Below are 21566 nucleotides of genomic sequence, written 5' to 3'. Positions count from 1 at the left end.
TGAACAACATCTTTATTATCGAGAAAATAAGCTCTGGAAAGAATGAAGAATATAAAATTAATAATATGTATTCAGTAATTAAAGTGACTCTTGTCCTCTAAATTCTTTTTGACAACAACATAAAACTTAAAATAATATTTATTGAATTGTTCTGTTTGGCACGAAAATGGCACAAAAATTGACTTTATATAGAAAAAAAGAAATGTACAAAGAGGAAATGATGAGAAATCCTGTGTTCTGTTTACTGATGTGGCGTGAATACGCTCAGGTAAACATGCACAGATATGAGAATAAATAATCAAATATACACCTCTAAAGGCTTTGGCAAAAGTTTTTTTTTTTTAAATCATACTGTACAACAAATTTCAGTTTTTTCAGCGCAGGACGTTTTCCTGAACATCTGTACTGGTCTCAGCTCTGACAGCACAAACTAGACCACCTGTATCCCTTTCACAGAAATATCAAGAACTCCTCAAAACACAGAACAACATTTCTAAAGTGTGTGTCAGTAATAAAACATTAAAATACGTCGTCTTGAATCAGATTCTTGTGATTTGATTCAGTGCTCCCTTCTTTAGTCCCTGGTCCTCCTGGAGAACACGTATGGCTGTGTCAGAAAATGAGGTAAAACGTCGCAGCTCACGCGCTGAAGAATTGGAGAGTCGATCCCTTTTTCAACGCAGATTCTGTAAAATATGACGGAAAACTAAATGGTATTGTTACTACTGCCACCACCACAAATAACTGCTGCTGGTCTGAGTCGGTCACACGTCCTCGGACAAGATGCTGAAACCCTGAAAGCCTGTAGTAGAGTCATCATGTGTGACTCCCCAAGTTCAAATGAAAGAGCTGTGATGACTTTTTATAGTGATAACAACTGAAATGTTTCCTATTTCAGGATTAATGAAGTCAGAGGTCTATGAACCTGCTTTCTGACGGTCTGTGTGACTGTGGCTTCATCAACAATCCACCAAATATCCTCATGTTTGGATTCTGATGATGCACAGAAGTAAGAACTTTTGTTACTGAGCCCTGCTCACTTCAGGTTTGCTCTGAACTAAATCTGTCAAAGTAAAATAACCAAACATTGTTTGGAACTGATGTGTCCATGTCTCATCATTCTCATTAGAAATAGATCTTTAGGTGCTTTTAATGTCAAGGTGAACATTTCTGTCATACAACATAAGATTAAACAGCATAATGTAGATGTTTGCTCTTTATCTTTATAACATTTCACTCTAAGCTACTCAAACCGCTATTTTTACCATAAAAGGTCAAACTGAGCAGCATCCTGACATTAATTGACGAGTGGCTCTTAAAGGGAAGAAAACGAAAGCGCACAAACCCGTCGGCTTAGTTGTGATGCAGCTGTTCTCTCAGTTTGGCTGCGATCTGTTCTCTCTTCTCGCAGTGTCTGTTCAGGTCTTTGACCTCCATCGGCAGCGTGCTGTTCCACACCATCAGCACCGACTCCTCATCTGAGGGGCACAAACAAACACGTGCATCAGACCAACGCAGAGCAGCTCACACAGGGAGCCAGCTGTTTTCATCCAATGTGGGACAAACAATGACGCGTCCGACTCACCAAACAGACTCTTGTCTTGTGGGAGTCTTCTGCCCAAAATCAGCACCACGTTCTTCCAGTTTAGTGTTTCTACGTGTGAAAAAAAATGTAATTACACTTGAGAGCATAGAAAAAGGCTATAGATACTGCAATTAAACACACGAGGATCAAAACAACAAATCCAAAGAGATCAAGGATAAAGGAAAACAAACAAACTGAACGGCATGCTGACAATTCTGCACACAAACACCGTGACAGAGCATGAAACAAAAACAAGAAATAAACCCCAGCTGTTTCAACCACTTCTCTTTATTGATCCAGCTTCCTTGCTTTGTTTTGTATCCATTTTCCCACGCATTCGTGTGTGTTGTATATGTTTTATTGACACAACTACTTCAAGAAATACAAGAAGAAAACAAATAGACAACAAATAGAATTTGTATTCAGATTATGAGAGATATATATTATGATTGAATTAAAATCTCTTATATAAGTGTCTCTCATTATTATGCACAGTTATACAACAAGGTGCTCCAAATTCCAAGGACCATTTAGTTTCTGTGAATATATATCTACTTGTGTTCTACTAATAATAAAACAACTAGCACACGAGGACCCACCTATGAGAGCAGAGGTGATACAGCGGATTGAATCGCAGCGAGGAGCGATGACCTGCAGCGTTTGGTGTTTGAAGAGCTCCACTAGCAGCAGGTGACCCCCTCTAGTGCCGATCCAAAGAGCTGCAGCACTCTGCACCAGCAGGGATTTGACTCTGGCCCAGGAGGGAGCCGCCTCAGAGAGCAGCGCCGCCTCGATGCCCCGTCTGCCTTTGCAGGCGGAGTCTGCATGTCTGCAGGGAAAAATGAGAAACACTTTCAAATGTCTGGCTCTTGAAGGGCAGTGAGGCTGTGACAGCATGTACCAGACTATAATAGAAGACATCATATCCATCTTTTATTCTTTCTAAAATAATGTGTTGGTGTGTGGGTCGTACAGGTTCTTCAGTTATTTTTCAGTCCCTGATGCTCATATCTAATTCATCTCATATACTGTATAAATGTTAACCATGTGAATATGTTATTTCTACAGTACATGGATTCCTCTTCACAAAACTTCTACCAGGCTTGAGAAAATAATTTATATTGTTACAAACAACAAAATCTAAATAAATGGAAGGTGAAAGTGCACAGCGAACCTACATTTCTTATATATTTAAGTGTGTGTGATGTGTGTTTACCTGATAACGTGTGCACAATCAATGCAGTCCACCATCCTCTCACTCCTCTTGTCCCAAACCTCGACAGTCGGAGTCCCCACCTTGCTCAGGTAAATATATTTGTCTACAGCCATTCGGGAAACGCATGCGTCACTGCAGAAAGACAGCTGCTGCCTGGAGGACACACACACACACACACACACACACACACACAAATACCATTAAAGAAAGACACTGACAGGTTATTATGCTGCTGCCTGGCTTCTCCGTCACTCTCTATTGACGCAGGACTGATGCTGACGAACTGCAGTTTCATTTCAATTCTGATTTTATTAAAATGTAGAAAAACATAAGAAGTTACAAACTCTGTGAAGAAATATTTTAAATCCAAAGATCACATCTTCATTAGGTACACCGGCCTCGTGTTTCCCTGTCAGCTCTGATATTTCTTGACAAACCTAACACTAAGACTTCTCGTTGACTTGGACTCACTGGCAGATGAGACTCGGTCTCGTGTCAATACTCTTGCAGACACTGTAGTCAGCCGTGAAGGACACGAACTTGGTCCCGCAGCCGGCCCACACAGACCTGCTGTCCTGTGGATGCCCCGACTGGCTCAGACACATGACAGGAGTGTTGACGTTTCCTACGTTGACAGTTTTAACCGGCTGCCCGTTCTCCTGCTGAGGAGCGTGAATAACAAGATGAATTCAGAGTGTTTCCAATTAAGCAAACAAAAAAAGACGCACAAAGAAAAGACTGGATGTTTTATTTGACACTTCATATTTACCTTGAGTACAGAGTCCTCATACACAGTGAGAATACCATTTGCTGTTCCAACCAACAGATAGTTCTTTCTTTGGCTGAAAAATAAAATCAACAGGGACCACGCTGTAAATAAACGATTATAGAAACATTTCTTCCTTTAATATAATGAACAATATTTAACATGGTTTCTATGAGGGTTCTGACCTACCAGAACCAGGAGCTCTGTTCACTACTATATCCTTATCTTTTTAGATCAATGTTTAATCTCATGCATGTCACTTTGTTGTACGTAGTCTCTAATCCTCTAACATAATATTTTTATATTGTGTTTTGCACAGCGACCAACATGTGACATTATCAGCCAGGATTTTTAGTGGGTAGGTTCACTAAACTGTTTGATCCTTATCAATACTCCACCCTCCACCAGCTAATGTCTAGTGTTGACGGCTATGAACTTCCCTGAGCTTCTTTATACTTTAGCTGGAGCACCAGGTGAAACTTACGTGTGACGTGAGTGTTTGTGGAAGTACAGCGAGGTGACGGCATCAGTGACGCTCTGTAGGCGGTGCCGAGTCGTCGCGTCCTGAGTGCTGAGGACCACTAATGAGCCAGACTGGGTCCCTGCCACCATCCAATCACAGACCTCGTCAGGGATCTGAACAGTCACAAGACACAGGACCGGGCTGGTGTCGATCTTCTGTTAGAGGGAAAGAACCGGCCCGTGAACACGACCTACTGTGTCACGTTTGTTTGCTTTGTAAAACAAACCAGATAAAATGTGAAATAAGAAGAAAACAATCCCATCCTGAGAATAGCAGTGTGGCCGTACCTGTGTAGAGACCACGTTGGTGTTCAGGTCCACTGTTGTGATGGAGCCGAACCTCTTACTGCTGCTGCCTCCACCCATCCAGGCTCTGTGGCTGTTTGAGGGACTATAGCTCACTATGACGCACTCAGCGTTGAACGTCCGGGGAACCACCAGCTCCCTCATCAGGCACAGCATCTCTCCTGAATTCAGCCTATCCAACACCTGCACACGTTACAGAAGACACAAATACTTTTCTAAGAGAGTACTGAAGTCTTGAATTTTACTCTAATTTAAAGCTCTGAGTGGACTGCAGCAGTCCTGTCTTTCATGATATTGCCACTGGAGGGCACTCAACCACCAAGTTAGACACAGTTACACCGTTTTCGGGTCCTAACCTGAGCAGATGTGGGTCGATCCTGTGGTCGTTCCTTTAGACAATCCCTCATGAGGGCCTGGAAGCCCGGCCAAGGTGAGCAACCATAGTGTTTTACTGGATCTGTGTACAAGACAGTAAAACAAGCAGTTCAATTATGAACAGCTTAATGTTTATTGTAGTTAAAATGTCATTAATACACATTTCACAAGCAACAAAAACTGTGTTTACAATATGAGCAAATTTAAAGTTTGATCTGTATTTAACGGTATAACACTATAACGGTCACATATACTACATCAACATATTAAGCAACATAGTTTATTCAGATTATAGTTTGTTTAATTCTTTTTTCCTCTTCAGAAAAGAACTATTTGAAAATTACCTGGCAGTTTCCCCTGCACTGCAATCTCATCAAACTCACTGGGGAACTTCATGCCGTCAGAGATGCGCTCACCACAGGTCAGGAGGTCGTAGAGCAACAGGCCGAATGAGAACACATCAGCCTGCTGGTTGTAGATCACATTACCGCGGGCGACCTCTGGTGCTCGGAAACCTGTGTGATACACATTTAGCAATATGTGCTAAATAAATAATAGATAAATCATGTTGTACAAACTACAGTGTAACTGGGTGTCTGAGGTCTGACCTGGAGTTCCCTCTGAGCTCCTCACTCCCATGCTGCAGCAGAACTGAGCAATGCCGTAGTCTGTGATCTTGGCAATAATCTCAGAGTCGGTCTTCAGGTTGAACAGAAGCACGTTGTGGGGTTTCAGATCCCGATAGATGATCATGGCGGAGTGAAGATACCTGATCACACAGGTGTTAAATATGACGCTGATCATTTCATTAAATGCATTATGGGAAATTACAGAAAACTCGGACTAGACAAGACTTATCACACATTCCAAAACTCTAAGAATAAAAATTACAGAATGCACTGAATTGTCCCTAAACCTTATACCTGAGTCCGTCCGCCACCTGCAGGGCAATCCTGTGCTGAAGCTTTCTGTTGAGGCTGCCATTCTCATGTTCAAACAACGAGTCCAGCGAACCTCGCGGAGCCAACTCCATCACCAGGACCTGCGGGGATGAACCAGCTGCAAGAAGACCCACCAGGCTTGGGTGATGGAGTCGACTCAACACCGCCAGCTCCTGAAGAACAACAAGCAGCAGTGAGGAGAAGTTCCAAACCATCCAAGTCGTAGCTCAAAAACCTTTTGATTTGTCCGTGTACATTTTCCGTTCACCTGTCTGAGGAGCCTGTGGACGTAAAGATCAGATGCGTGTTTATTGAATATCTTCACAGCCACTTCTTCATTTTTGTAGACACCTCGATAGACAGTTCCAAAGCCACCGTCTCCTGCAAGAAACACATCTGATTTAGTGTTTCATTTACCTAAAAGAAATACAATTGTAATATGTGGGAAATGAGATGGACAAACCCAGTAGGTTCTCTTTGGACATGTCCACTTCCAGCTCCTCACTGTCGAGTATTGTTCCTGCAGGCTGGTCACTCAAAACCAGGTCAGGCGCAATCTGAGAGATGGGAAGTGTGCAGCGGGGGTCTTCTGAGCTCACCAGCAGAAAATCTGTCAATCATAATAAATAATTTAACATGAAAAGTGATGTATAAAAACATTTACACTGTATAATATATGGGAAACCATGTACCATTGTCAAAAAAGGTGAAGAGATCCTCCAGCAGAATCTTGCTTCTTTCCTGCCTGTCGTCAAAGCTGTACAGAGCCCACTTCTTCAACAGGGCTTCTCCACTGCCCAGCATGTCAGTGTTTAGCAGGCCAGGAAACCACTCCTCCAGCACCGAGTCAATGTGATCCACAACCTGACCAAGCAGCACCCGGCCTGCGGGAAAGAGAGACAGTGGTCAACAAATGAAGGTAACGGACTCCAGTCCGACTTTCACTGAGTTTAACACTGTTTTAGTAAAATCAGTTCCTCACAAATGATCTGGTTTCTAGACACATTTAAAGATAAAGACTGTACTGAGACAGCTTCTATCAATATGTTAGTACTGAGACTCTGAATCAGCAGCACCTTTCCGTGAGGAGGGCACAGTGATCCTGATGAAGCTCGAGGCATTTTGCTCCACTGAGGCGTCCTCCACCAGACAGTACGCTTCAGGAGACCAGTTCAGGTAAATGCCTCTCATCCAGTAGATCCGGTTGGGTCGCACCACTTTTTCTGGTAACATAGCACAATTTAATTAAATTAATAAATTGCTTTTTTTGACTTGTATCTGCAGAAAACATGGGCTGCATCAATTTACCTCTTCCACAGAGCAAGTAAGACGAAACTTCCAGTAGACGGCTGATCTGGCGAGACCAGTAATCCATGGGGAAATAGGGCATCTCATACAGCCGCACAATCACCTCTGAGTTCTCCGAGTGAGGCAGCTCTATAACCGGTCTCTGCTTGGACAAACTGTAAATAAAGAAATTAGTGGTTAGAGACAGTAAAATGTTTCCATCTGTGCATTTCCTCTTCAAAACTTGGACCCTAAAACACAGACAGCTGTAGTTGCAAACATAAACATACCAGCTGGGTACCAGCAGCTGGTCGTCTCCAAAGGGCAAGGCGATCTGGAACTTCTCCAGCAGTTTGAAGAACTGTGTCAAGTGGCTCTTGGGGAAACATTTGGTCTCAAACAGAAACTTTTCCACTTCTGAGCACTGAACAACTCCTTTAGGATGCTCCCACAAACCACAGCTCTACACAGGGAAGAGGAAAACACCTGGATCTGTGCACTGACATAATCTTAACTAAGCCTGTGCCTGCCTGTGAGCGTTGGGTGGCTACTTTGGATGTCACGACTAATAATCTTATCTTAAACATAAATTTAGGATTAACTGTTTAGTAGAGCATAAGTTAGTAAAGCATTTAATGTCGGTTATTTTTGCAGCACAATGTACAACTGAGTTTGATTGCATGCAGTGTTTGCAGCACAGTAAAGTAGTATTGTGCATTATTTACTATTTGCAGGATTCCTTTTTTAAATTTCATGTCTGTGTTGTCAAATAGATAAAGTTTTAAGTTGCTTCTGTTTTGTCTACTTGGGTTGCAGTGTACTTAGATCTCAGGGCCACTGTAGAACATGCAGCTTGATCACCTAAACCTCTTGATATACACTGTAAATGTAATAACATCTGGACTAGAAAGATTAGACATCTCAGCATCAGGCTACCTGAGAGACGATGTTGCACAGCCACTGTGGGTCGATGAAGTAGAGGTCTTGGAGCTGTAGTGCAGGATCATCAAAGTGCAGTAACACCCCTATAGGAACAGAAATGTTTTTTCAGATTATTCAAAGATGAAATAATGATTTTAATCATAAAATACTAAAATGGTTCAATCTCTCAGACAGCCCGGGGTTAAATTAGGAAAGCACAACTTAAAATCCCACATTCACAACAAGGTGACAAGGTGAAAGGAATACAGGTTAAACTGGAGGATATGGTGCTGATGCTAAGATGAAGAAGAACTGATGAATGCTAATGAAATAGAACACGTTATTTAACTGAAGGGATCATGGCGAATGTTTACGCCTCTGTGTGATGCTGAATAAATCATGTTTTCTTTAGAACAGCTCTGAGTTCAACTGACCAGCTTCACTGAGGAAGTGGGTGGCATGTGGCAGCTCCGCTTCCTCCAACTGCAGCTGACTCTCCTGGACCAGCTGCAGCAGCTCATGATGTCTGAGAACGGGGAACTCTGGGGAAACCCTGGTCCTCTCCTGCAGAACCCGACGCTGCAGCTCCACGTAGCTGTCTGGGACCAGCTGGCCCATCACAGGCTGGCCCTGGATCTATGTTGGAAGAGCAGATGTGAAGAGAACAGAGGAGGAGAGGGCAGGAATGAACCTTACCGTACTTCCCCAGTGAGGTGAGGTCTGTTTGTGTCCTCTCACCTTGAAGCTGGTGACCTCTCGGGCGATGGCCTTGCGGAGTTTGACCATGGCGTCCGAGTCGTCCCAGACAGACACCATGTGATAGTCCCTAATGGCAGGGAAGCCCTGGTGGTTCAGCAGCTCCTCTCTGATTTTGCTCAGGCAGTCTTTTACCTGCAGATGCTCACTCACATCTGTGTGGGTTCCCACCAGGATGACTGGAGAGAGTGGGGCTACAGCCTGTAGTAGAGTTTAAGTTAAGTTAATTGAAGTTAATATCATCTCTCTAGTGACCCCATCCTCACCTGAAGACCAGGACGAGGACACAACATTACGAAAAACATTTTGCCTGGATGAATGTTTGGTTTATGACTCACTTTGATGTTGAAGAGCCAGGGTTTTAGGGCATCCACCTCACTGGCTCCTTTGCTGAGGTTGTAAACCACCAAGTAGAGAGCTCTGGAAGTCAGGAAGTGAGGGTGAGAGCAACTAAACTCCTCTCCACCTGTGAGATAAAGAGACAAATAGTGAAATCAAAACGAGTCTGGAGAGGTCCTGTCTGAGCCCTTCGTGACACTGATGTGTTGCACAGCAGCAGATATTTCCTTCTAGAAGTTTCTAAGTGAGGCTCTCCCTTCAGAGAATTTCAATTATTTCAGAAATCCAACCTGAGAAATCCCAGACATTCAGCACCATTTTCTTCTTGTCCCGTTCTCTGATGGTCCAGTCGTGGATGTCGATACCCATGGCCGTCCCCTTAGAGTTCAACTGGGAGCGCTTCAGCTTCATCAGCTGCTGGATCAGCGTCGTCTTCCCACTGCCTGCATTCCCCACCACGATGAGCTTCATCTGGTAAAATGGCACCGCCTTCTTCAGCCGCTGCTGCAGAAACCTGAGAGAGCAGGTGGAGGTAGTGCTTATTTATCATGAAAACTAAATGGGAAAAGGTTTTACAAAAATGAGATTTAAATCATCAGGTTCATAAAGCCCTGACCTGACGATATCTTTGGTCTTGCTGCCAATGAGTTTAAGGTCCAGCTTGAGTTGAAGACCATCCAGCGGCAGGTCCCACAGTTTCCCCAGTCTTCCCATCTCATCAGGGAAGGACCGTAGGCCTGAGTTACGGCTCACATCCAAGGAGGTCATGCCTTCCAACAAGCCGATCTGTGGGGGGATCTGGATAAAGACGACACGACCATCATACCTTTGAATAACATTCATTCATTTCAGAATGAAACTAACATTTAGAACAAAGAAACACGTCATGCCGACCTGTTAGTGATTTGTCTTTACCTCTGTGAGCTTGTTGTCACTCAGGTGGAGTTTCTCCAGCCTGCTCCATTTGTAGATGGGTGTGCTCAGATCGAGGGCTGTGATGCAGTTCTGACTGAACATCAGTTCTCGGAGGTTGCTGGACGCCCAGAATTTCGGACCAGGCAGAACAGCGATACTGTTGCTTCTCATATCCACTGACCTCAAGCTGCATGAACAGGAGCAAGAGAGTCGGTGTCCCATTCAGTATCATATAGCACCAAATCAGACCTGGTGATTCTGACTTACTTTGGCAGATCAAGTACAGCTTCAGAAACATAGGTGAAGTGGTTGTTTGCCAGTTTCAGTGTTGTGACCCTGGAAGGCAGATGAGACAGGGAACCTGGAGAGGACAGTAAACCTTGTTTCCTGTCATCACGTCAGAGAACATGTTTATGCATTAACCAGTCTACAGTACTCACAGATTGTGTTCATGGATGCATTGAACGTTTCCAGTTTGGGGCAGCCAGTCAAGAAGTCTGGAGAAATATTCTTTACACTGTTCTTGCTCACATCGAGCAACTTGATCTCTGGCAGGCACAGAGGTGTGGACAGCTCAGTCAAACTGTTACTGTAAAGAGGAAAAAAACATTAATATTCATGGCCATGGTGGCCCATTAATGTGTGTGTTAATAACTATGTGCAACTTAAGGTGCCATTTGTTTCCCTCTAATTCTGTTAGATGTGTATTTTTTCATCTATTATCTTCATCGTCTACGGCCTCTACCCTTCCATAAAAAGCTCCTCCAGTTGATCCACGGCATGGCCCAGCTCGTAAGGGAATGTGGTGATTTTGTTGAAAGACAGATTGAGCTGCCGCAGTGACGGGCAGGTGACAAGTGGGTCAAACGTTAGTAGGGGACCCACACAGTTACGAGACACGTTGAGCATGCTCAGTGAGGGCAGGGAGAGCAGCTCCACTGGCAGCGACTGCAGCTGGTTGCCCTGCAGGTCCAGTCGAGTCAGATTCTTCAAACTCTGTTCCAAACCAAAATCAAGCACAGAGTTAGTGTAGATGTCCTTTAATGAGTTGACATGTTGGTAAATGATGCCAAATGCCTCACCTGGCAAAGAGCTGGAGGGAACTCCAGCAGATTGTTGGTGCTGAGATCCAGGCGGAGGAGATGCCACAGCTGCTGCTGGACCAAGCACTCGTCCATCAGACAGGACAAAGAGCTCAGCTCGTTTCCTGAGAGATCCAGCGAGTGGATCCTCTCCTTCTCTTTGAGCAGAGCAGCAGAGTTCTCACCAGATCCCAGCACTGAGGTAGAGACGCAAAGTTTTATTCCTCACACAGCTGTTGTTTGACAATATGAGAAGGAAACTGAAATGAATTTACCTTTTTGGATCGAGCCAGTCCTCCCATGTCTCCTGTGTCCAAGCTCAGTGTTTTCATTCTCAGTTAGACCACTCTGTAAATGGAGACAATGCAGATCAGAGAGAAGAAGCAAAGTGACCTACAAGGTACAAAGGCAAGGTAAATGTAAGGAGGTCATCCCTAGTGGAGGTAGGCCACAGCCAGACCCTGGTCTCCCAGATGGAAGTGATGTCACCACTACGCCAGTAGACGTATCATTCTACATACAGTACTCACCTACAGTATATCTAAACCTCATCACCCAGACATGAAGTAGAAGTAGAAGTTTTACCTCTTCACTGGCATGTCTGAGACGTCCCTGCTTCTTTTTGAAGGACCCTCCTCTCAGCTCCTCTGTTGAATTATTATGTGGCTTCGGAGATAGAAACCCTAACACTGAATCGCTCCCTTTAAAAGGAAAAACAGGCAACATGAGGACAAGTGGTGGTTCATGCATTTAATATCACAGTCATACAGACCCCAGTATGGGGTGTTTGAGTTTGGAGATCAGTACAGTTGTATTTGCCACGTGTTTGAAAAATTATAACTGCACTAAAATCTCATATTTGTTTCAATCATCTATCTATTTCTATGTTTTACCTCCATTTTCTCCTAGTGTGTAAACTCACCATCAATCCCACTATTGACTTGGGGAAAGCTGCAGTTAAATTTCCCCCTTTGATGCACAAATTGTTAAATTATAACTCTGTTCTGATTTGATTTTGACAGCTCAAACACTGTCTCTATATAGCATATAGCACTTCTACACACTGCCTTTATTGAGTCCTATCCTGTCTCAATCACTTCCAAAAACAAGAGCAGACTGTTGAACAATAACTCCCGTCAGGCAAAAGGCTGCTCCATCATAACGAAACCTCTCGCCACGAGCACAGTTTCCTTCCTGACAGCTATCGGCCTCATCTACAAGGCCCCAGCTCCTTTCCTCCGGAGACAGTCCAACTCTGACAGTACAACAGTGAAACTGAATTTAATAAACATCAGGGAAGATTTCTGACGTTACCATCACTCTCCATGTCATCGTTCAAAAACAGGCTGTCTTCCATGGAGTAAAAGCTGAAGCTAGAGTCGTCGCTCTCATCAGAAATGTAGCCTGACGTCAGACAGGGGTCAGTTATTGACCTCGGAGGACCACTCGCACTCTTGGACCTCTGGAGCATAAGGGACTGAATGTACCTCGCCAAACTCATACCCTTACCTTAAACACAGAGAATATGATCATTAATTCATCATTTAAAGCTAAGACTGAGTTAAAACTAAACATTGTTCTGTTTTTAATAACATAACAATCACAATTGTTTGGTTCAAAACCCTAAAATAACTGATTTAATTTAAATGTATTTATCGTCTTCTCTTGCTCACTGTTGTATCGCAGGCTGTTTGTCCTTTCTCTTTCGGCCAGCAGGGGGCTGAGCCAGGCGGCATCCAGTCGACCCAGCCTGAAGCCTCCCAGGCAGAGGGCATTGTTATTAAGATCCAGACCTAAGCGGCCCAGCAGCTGAATGACCGTGGGGCCATCGCTCCGTTTTACACTCACTGCCAGAGCCCTGCGGAGGTGCTGCTCGTGTGCACCTCGACTGAGAAGGAGCTCCACCAGCTCCATTGGTCCACCTCTCTCACACACCTGCAAAACCAGCAAAAATTGACGTTTAAAATAAATTTACCAGCAGGGAGGCTCAACCAGGAGACATAACTGAGTGTTTTGTTTAAAGGGATACTCCAGTGTAAGCTTTTGTGACCTCTGACCTGGTAGATGAGAGATTCTGCTTTTGTCTTCCTGTTGATGTCGGCGCCCAGCTCGATCAGACACTCGACCATCGTGGTGTCTCCGTCCTTGCAGGCTTTTTCCAGCATGCTGTAGTGCAGCTCAGAGTCGCACCACATCTTACACAGAGCCAGGCACATGGACTTACGCAGCTGACAGCAGACAGAGAGAGGGAACAAGTGGTCCTGTACAAGTCTGTTTATTAAATTATGCTAAAATATCCTGATCTCTGTAGCACAACATTTCTAAGAACTTCACTTAAAGTACACAATGCTTAGTGTCTTTAAGCATGCTTGGTCTGTCCTGTGTGTTTAGAGTGTAGCTGCTGTTTTAATGCATCATTACATTCACGTTATGTGACCAAGAGAAAATATTTTTACCAGCTAGATCACTCATCATAAAACACTGTAACAGCTGATAAACATGAGTCAAGTCAATAATCAGGAACAATGCCGCCCTGGATCTTGTCAGGTCCAAATTTCATGTAAATCTCTTCATTAGATTAACTCACTGGGCTGTTGGTCTGGTCAGGAACCTCATCTCTGAGCTGCTGGAAGATGAGCCTGTCAAAGTCTTGTCTCTGCAATTCAGCAGCTGCTCCTGAACAGGCGTCAAGCATCCTCAAAGCCACCTGAAAACACTGAGGGACACACGAACACAAGCACAAAACTATAACCAGGAAAAACAAGTCGAGGTGTGCAGCTGTGACATAATGTGAGCTGAGATTTAGCTGGAAACACAGCAGTGCGCTCACCTTCAGCAGCAGCTCAGAGTCTTCCCTGAACTGGACGAGTGAAGCGACGACAACAGAGGCGAGAACAGGAACAATCATCCTCGACAGCTTCTTCTTCAATACAAGGTAGCTGAGCAGGGTCAGACCCCAGTAGTGTATCTCTGGAGGTAAACAGAAGGTTAATGAAAACACAAATAGGCAAATTTAATATTGAAGTCAGAATGCTGAGATTATTATTTTTTCTATTTGCACTTTTTCCACCGTATATTAAAATATTTGTCAAAGTCTGGATCTAGATTCACTACGACAGTAAAGCTCTTCCAGAATGTTTTTATAAACTTAATCTCAAGGCAGGGACAAAATTTAATTATTGATTAAACTGATAAGACACAGATTGTTAATATCACAGATATCCATGCACCTCGTTCCTGTGTGAACATATGCAGTGTATGCAGCACAGTGTCTATGGCCCCCTGCTGGCAGAGCAGGTCCACTGCACCAGAGCAGTCAGCCAGAGCAGACAGCACCTTCAGGCCACACTTCTGGATGGTCAAACTGCTGATGAACTGCACACAGACACAAAGGTCTTTGAATATAATGCTGGTAGACGTTTATAACAACTGTACAAGATGAGCTGCAACAACATATGTTGTGTGTAGAGGATGTCGGCAATTCACGGTTAAAATAAGCTGAACACATCGAATAATACGCAACAAACTAAAAACAATCAGTGTCAGATATTTAACACTGAACAGTCTGACAGTGTCAACATAGCAGCAAAGCCTGCACTTTAAGACACTGGATGTTGCATACTTGGATATGCTAACTAAGTCGTGTTATGATTATCTCCGGGCATCACACCGCTGATTATCATAAATAATCTAGTCGTCTTTCATCGAGAAGTCAAACAACAAAAAAAGGAAGCCTCAGCGTAACATGTTCACATCACACAGTTAAAACGTTTCCATCTAGCAGCAAAAGACATGAAGGAAAGTTCCTCCTTGAACATCTGTCCCAACTAAACGTCGTCAATAAACATCAGAGCATGAAGTTTTCTGCTACAACTAAAAAATAATTTATAAATTTGTACAAAATAGAAATATTCTAACTGCATTTCATCATTCTATAAATCGTCAAGCTTAGACAGTTCAGGTTACTCAGTCTGTTCGTACCCTGTTGAGAGCCTCCAAGTAGAGAGTGTGAGCTCCTTCCAGCACACACTGGTTCTTCAGGACCTTCAGAGACACATCGGCCATGTCAGGATCAGCGACCGAGACCCCCTGCTCCCTTAAACGTCTGTCTGGAAATTTACACACAGCAAGAAAACAAGTGAGGACACAAGAGGCAAGAAAACATCAACAACAACCAACGTCTGGTTTACATGTCGACCACAGATAAAACCCTCAGAGAAAACAGAAAACACTTAAATATACCAGGACAGAGGAAGACCAGGCTGGCCCGCAGAGCCTCGAGCTGAACCCCCAGCTCAAAGTTGTGGACCTTCATGGTGCTGAGGATCTGACTCATGGCCATGTTGGCCTCATCCAGACTGGCCACCCTACAGACACAGAAAGCAGTTTAACTCCAGAACTCTACTTACTAATTCTATCAATTCTAATAAGGACGTCATGGGATTCAGACCTTCCCTCGAAGAGAAGGTTAAGCAGTTTGCAGGCGCTGATGGAAACTTCAGCTGAGGTTGAATGTCTCTTCATCATCTCCACCAGGTTCACATGGAGCCCGCTGGACAGTAGCAGAGATCGCATTTTACCTGCAGGTAGAACGAACATTTACTGTTTAAGCCAACAAATCAGCTCTGTGTTAATTAATAAGAACATTTCAGTAAGACCGGCAACAAATTGTAATTACCAACTCCATTAAATTTAGTGATTTAAATGAACATGTTGCAGAAAACAAAAAAGAAAAAGATGTTTGCAGGTGACTACAGTGACAGCGTAGGCACGTCTCTGCAGACTAAACAAAACATGCTTTGTTGATGACTCACTGTTGTGTGCGATGAGTGTGGCGATGGCGCTGGTAGCAGCTTTAAAAACACTGGGAGAGGAGGAGTGGAGTAACATGGCCACCATTAACTGTCGGTGAACAGGTGTCCTGAAAACAATATTCAATAAATGTCATCATCAACATTCACTTTCAAACAGAGTTAAACATCTGTAAAAGTGTGTGTGTGTGTGTGTGTGTGTGTGTGTGGACCTCTCGTCCTGCTCATCTTCTGAGTTCTTCACCCCAGCTCCGTGCAGTAACAGACTGTGAATGGCCCAGCTCGCAGCTTCCTGAGGCAGAACAAATTATTTACACAACGTCAGACTCTGATTACTGGAATTATAGCAGGATAAATATGTGGTGCAACCCAGAGCTTAGAAGAATCTGGACCAACCTGAACTGCTGGTTCATCAGCGTGGAGCTCCAGCGCCGTACAGCAGACCTCCATCCAACCCAGGCCCATGTCGTCAACCTCCTCCTTACCCCTGTTCTCCTCCTCCTCTCCTTCCTCCAGTCCCTGCTCAGCCACTGCTTTGTTCTGCACGATGGTTGCAGCTAAAACAAGAAGATGTGAAAGTGTGATTAGCATATTGTACAAGATGTAGTGTTCTGTTCCTCATTTCTGCAGCGTATTAAAACCAAGAACCCCTCTGTCCACTGTCATTCAGTAAACAGAGGAAGGAAACACCCTCCTACGGCAATTTATGAACAAAATGAGATGGAAACAGCCTCAAATGTCTCACTAGGGGGTGAATTTAATTTAGTTTTTTATTCTCTTTGTAATATTTGGTTATAGAGGAGTGAAAAGTTTAATAAAGTCTCTCTCATCACTGTGACTATAAACAGACACCATGATCTATGTTGATCTGAAGTCATTGTTCTGTCCATTTGTGTGGACATAAATAAATGAGGCAAATATAGTGTGTGTGTTGGTGTGTGTCCTCACTGAGGTCAGCCAGGCAGGAGAGAGCGGTGGCTTGTAGCGTCGCATTGTTGGGGAACGTCTGACAGGCTCTCACGGCAACTCTCTGGACGCCGTTCACTACCAGGATGTTGTAGTAACTCTCTACAGGGTGACACAAAACAAGCGCACAGACAGTGTGAATGGAACAGACGACTCTATTGACCTCTTCAATCTTAATCTGTCACCTGGTAAACACATTCGCTTATCAGAACAAATTAAACTAGACTAAGCTTTATCGATTTTGTAAACGGTGTTAACGTCACAGGTTGTCTGAAGTTATTCATTAACAGTGAACCTGAGGTTTCCCCCTGTAGTGAACTGTCTGTGGTACATGTTTTATCTATTAGCAAGTTAACTGTACGTTTCTTGTTCTTCTTCTTCCCCTAATTCTAGGATCCTCTTCACTTTGAGGCAAAGGGTCATTAAAATATCACAAATATTACTAATCTGTGGTCTGACCTAATGTAAACTTCCTGAACAGGCAGCAGGCCGTCTCCTGCAGCTCCTCCGCCTCAGGGAAGGCATCCATAGCAGCGATAACCAGGCTGTAGCACCGATTGCCTCCTGACATCAGTATCTCCACGTTACTGCCTGCAGGAGAACAGTTCATGAACTCAAAGCACATGAAAAGCTAAAGATTTTCTTAAATGGAAAACAGAGCAATGTTTCAGCCAAGGCCAAGATTACAAGATATTATAACTGTTATGTTCTATATTAACATTAGTTGTACGACTCTTTAACTTTAAAAATCTAAAATGACAAATTTTCCATGTTTGTTTCTGTGGTGTTTTAATTCTATTGAAAATATGCTGGGAAAAAATCTGTCCTAGTTTTGTTTAATGAACCAGACTTTATGCTGGACAGGACTAATTTATGATGTAGCACAAAAATGAAAACTTGTTATGATTGTTAGGATTTGTGACCTTTTTGCAGTCTGATAATTGCATCTGCTCTTCCAAAAAAATAAAATCTTCATGGAAACTACAACCTAATTATCTGTTGTACAACAATTTATTTGGATGGTAAATATATTCAGTACAGTATTCACTCAAGTATCCGTCGCTCACTATGACGAATTTCCATGAAGATTCGTCTCTTTTCCACAAACAGATGTTTGTTTGTATGTTTGTACACAACAGCACAACGTCACACATGTTTACTGGTGTTTGAGGTATAATCTGATTTACATTAAGACTGTTCGATAACATCTTGATGTGGCAGAAATAGACTGTGATTACACAACAAGAAGGATTAATGTTTAATGGCCTTGTGGTCTAGTGGTGTAACACATCAACCACTACATTAGTAAGAGTGACAGTGCACATTCCTAAAGCTTCAAGTCAGTCTACCCGTTCGCCCACAGCAGACTTTAGGTCAAACCATCTGTACGGATCAATATGAGATCAAGAAAGTGAGCTAGGATTCACACACATTAGCACCTTTTAGTCATTAAGTAAATTAGCACTCACTGCACATCACTGCAGTGTGATGAGGTCTTACCAGGACGAGCCAGCGGGAGCAGCACCTTCATGGCCTGCAGGAGCAGCTCAGGGTTGTCGGGGAATCTCTGCATAGCTGCCAGAACCACAACATGGTCCTGGTTCTCCACAAACTCCATCAGGTGAGCATCACTCACTGTAAACAGTAAGTATGAGTGCATGTTAACCTTTAATAAGCGTCAGTGCCAGTTAACATTCTGCACCTGAGTGTAGGCCTGTTAACCAACATATGTTGTCACATGTTGCAGGTTCAACCTAAAGAAATGTCTTCAAATGATCAAATTACAGATGATAAACTGTAAAAACATAAAAACATGAGCCTCTACATCAAATGTTTGAAGTTTTATCCATCTGGTGGTTAAAAACAAAAAAATAATAGCAAAGCCTTGCTCCCCTTAATGTTCAGTATCTTAAGTGACATTGTTTCCATGAGTAATCGTGTGTTTTCTCCCCACCTCTCTCCAATAGAAACTGCAGAGCTCCACAGCCTTGAAGCTGCACTTCTTCGCTGGCAGGAAACCTTTTCATTGCGTGCACCACCAGGCCAAACACATCCTCTTCCTCCTCCAGCACCAGCAGAGGAATCGTGTCTGCGTACACAAACAAAACAAGTTTTAAAGGCGAACGAAATGTGTTAAAGAGCTTTAGGGAGATTCAGGGAAAAGCTGAAACAAGCTTATTCAGGAATCGTGAAACTTTGGTTAAGAAAATATTAGAAATGGGAATAATCAATTAGATTAGCTTTTTAAAAAATATTTACGCTGTTCTTCCTTCCTTAAAAGTTTTGTGATTCATTTACTTTTTTAGTTTATCGTGCTGCCGTGATTAGTTAGGCTGATTTTTCAAGATGTAAAAGTGTGATTGATGCCTTGATGTGTTCCAGTTTATCTCGTGTGTAGTCGTGTACCTGATCTGAGCAGTAACGCCAGAGCCCTGAGTCCCACCATGGTCACTTTGCAGTCTGTGCTGTACTGAGAAAGTACCCTCAGGACCTGCCTAGTAAACACATCAGTACAGACAAAAACTTAACCAGGATTGAAAGATAAACAATAGAATCCATTTTAACATACGCGGGCAAAGGAACCTCAGCCCTTACAGTCTGAGAAGTGTTGTGTAAACACTGCTACAAGTGATAGAATCAGAGGAAAAGATGATTCAAGAACTTGTTTGAACGAAATAATAAAGAAATACGAATTAAGTAAACAGGTGGCTTGGAAAAGGAACTGTGAGTAAAATTGACAATAAGATTCAGAGCTACGTATAATGAACAGGAAGTGAGAACTGAGAAGAGAAAACACAGTTTACGACCCTGTAGGTGACCTACTGTATGTCTTTACTTACTGGTGCACTTCTAGCAACTCCGAGTCAGAGGCTGCCTGCAGAGGTCTGGTCAGCTGGTCCAGCGTATCGGGGCATATTTCAATCAACCGACACAACAGCGACCACCCGACCTGCAGCAAGATTCCACCATCACACACTTTATTTCAAGGCTACAGGTAATTAGACCAGGAAATCGATCGATATCATAACATAAAAGAAAAGAACACACAGGGAATGACTATAGGTATCTGAGAACATCTTAACACACAGCTTTTAACAAAAAAGAAAATCTCAGTACTTCAATCAGACACTGTTTTATTCTCCTATTTGAATGATTACGACTAAATCAGTTTACAGTTATGACGTGATGCAGCTGCACCTCGGATAAGCTGCAGTCACAAGACGCCATAAAAAGAAAGGTGTGTGAGCTTTGAATAGTTTTAACTACGCAGAGCACAAACTGTCTTCACAGGTGAAGCTACTTTACTATGAAGACATGAACATGTCCGTTCTTCATGTTCAGTTGTTGATGCATGAGGACAAATAAAAGTTCAGTCGTGAAGTACCTGCTGGACTCCTCGGCTGCTGATGTAGGATGACAGCACCACCATGAGGGGGACATGGACATCTTTGTCCTCAAACAGTTCAACCGCTGCAACAAAGAGAAGACACAATGTGAGTTAGCTTTAAAGAAAGGAGGGTAGCTTATTACACTGACTTCTGACACTAACTCAAAGTTTGGAAAACAACCATAACTAATAACAAGGATCCAAGGATGACGGTGCAAGTCTGGATGTTTTAAATTCATCTGCACACACTGCAAATAGATAAAATAAAACGAAGCAGCAGATTGTGCAGGAGGCCGTGAACAGAATGAGTAATAAAATGGAGACGTAACAATATTAAAACATTCGATTTCAATTTATTTACTTCTCATAATGAGATCATATAAATATCAGTTAGTTGATTATGTGTCACCTAACTGATTAACCAATTAGTCTGTAAAATGTCTGAAACAGATCTCAGACAATCAAACCAAAACTTAAAAACAGATGTCGAACCTACATTTACCTTCTATAAAGGGAAGTGTACTTTAACTACTACTTCAACATGAACTGTTACAGATTAAACCACCATGTACAATATGATTTAGTGTTGAATCATAATAACAGATCTGGGACCTTTCCTTGCACAATCAGTACTTTTACTCAACTTCTGGTACCTGAGTAAGATTTATTCAGCTGCACTTAAACTAAACTACTTATACTAGACTAAAAGGTGTGACAGCTATGTCTGACAACACATCCAAAGGAAACTGTGCCTGTCTATGATGCCCATGCACGGACCGTCCGTTTCCTACCGCAGTCGGTGTGCGCCAGGAACAGCAGGTCCTGGATGATCTGGATCAGGGTGCACAGCTGCCGGTCTTCTTGCGGCGTTTTCAGCCTCACCACCAGTTTCTTCAGCGTCTCTTCTAACTCCTCTTTGTTAACCATGGTCTTGGACAGGCCGGTTCCCAGCTGACGACCTGTGGTGCATGTACAGTCCAGAGAGGGAGTCCGCTCCAGTCCCTCGGAACCGGGCGGCCACGGTGCCACAGCCGCGGGGGCGCAGACGCGTAAAGGGCTCCTACAGGCGCTCACTAACATCCCAGCACATCTCTACACATGACTCACGTTACATCACATTACATGAGCTGTAAACACAACTTGTTGAGTGTCTGTCACGACGAGGGAAGTTGTGAGTGTCGCAGAGTTTCGGTTCCGACGTTGACATCACCGACTCTCCACCGACAGAGACGCATGTTCCTCTTTAAAAAGGAACCACAGACACTTTCTGCTGCTTCCGTGGGGGAAAACCAGCGGGTCCCCTCCGACAGGCGTGTTCCTCCATCATGTGACTCCGGTTAAAGAAGATTTCCCCGTTTGTTGAGGCGCAAACCGGGAGCAGCCACCGGGG

The 21566-nt window shown here is 43.4% G+C and overlaps 1 protein-coding gene across 2 annotated transcripts; it reads right to left on the bottom strand.

Moving 5' to 3' along the window:
* Positions 1-120: 120 nt before the first annotated feature.
* Positions 121-21517, bottom strand: lrrk2 (leucine-rich repeat kinase 2). Of its 2 annotated transcripts, none has more exons than XM_026365013.1 (52): positions 20968-21517; positions 20174-20259; positions 19629-19738; positions 19195-19283; positions 18743-18877; positions 18289-18423; positions 17248-17379; positions 16771-16890; positions 16219-16379; positions 16035-16114; positions 15826-15932; positions 15462-15591; positions 15254-15378; positions 14993-15120; positions 14242-14386; positions 13842-13981; positions 13599-13727; positions 13069-13239; positions 12685-12946; positions 12326-12520; positions 11597-11712; positions 11287-11359; positions 11012-11208; positions 10675-10925; positions 10370-10518; positions 10197-10290; positions 9930-10116; positions 9631-9812; positions 9305-9528; positions 9014-9141; positions 8658-8876; positions 8354-8555; positions 7935-8023; positions 7289-7461; positions 7020-7174; positions 6788-6934; positions 6404-6595; positions 6175-6321; positions 5980-6092; positions 5694-5884; positions 5379-5539; positions 5115-5285; positions 4752-4852; positions 4378-4578; positions 4052-4245; positions 3571-3643; positions 3273-3463; positions 2802-2954; positions 2185-2414; positions 1586-1654; positions 1340-1478; positions 121-647 (listed from the first exon to the last, which is right to left on the bottom strand). In XM_026365013.1, exons 1-51 carry the CDS (start codon positions 21254-21256, stop codon positions 1354-1356), a joined length of 7767 nt encoding a protein of 2588 aa, XP_026220798.1. In that variant the 5' UTR covers positions 21257-21517; the 3' UTR covers positions 121-647; positions 1340-1353. The 2 variants fall into 2 exon arrangements, with proteins under 2 accessions (XP_026220798.1, XP_026220797.1); XM_026365012.1 differs by having other exon boundaries at positions 121-686; positions 1346-1478.
* Positions 21518-21566: the final 49 nt, after the last annotated feature.

Source organism: Anabas testudineus, chromosome 6, assembly GCF_900324465.2.
Source record: "Anabas testudineus chromosome 6, fAnaTes1.2, whole genome shotgun sequence".
NCBI lineage: Eukaryota > Metazoa > Chordata > Actinopteri > Anabantiformes > Anabantidae > Anabas > Anabas testudineus.
The sequence above is the reverse complement of the archived record's forward strand: the minus strand, read 5'-3'. Positions and strand labels throughout refer to the sequence as shown.

Coding starts and splice junctions, on each gene's coding strand:
- lrrk2 (XM_026365013.1), bottom strand. CDS start 21,256: ATGTTAGTGAGCGCCTGTAGGAGCCCTTTACGCGTCTGCGCCCCCGCG. Junction 18,878..19,194: donor GGCGTTACTGCTCAGATCAG/GTACACGACTAC, acceptor TTGTGTACGCAG/ACACGATTCCTCTGCTGGTG. Junction 12,521..12,684: donor AAACAGCCTGCGATACAACA/GTGAGCAAGAGA, acceptor TCTGTGTTTAAG/GTAAGGGTATGAGTTTGGCG.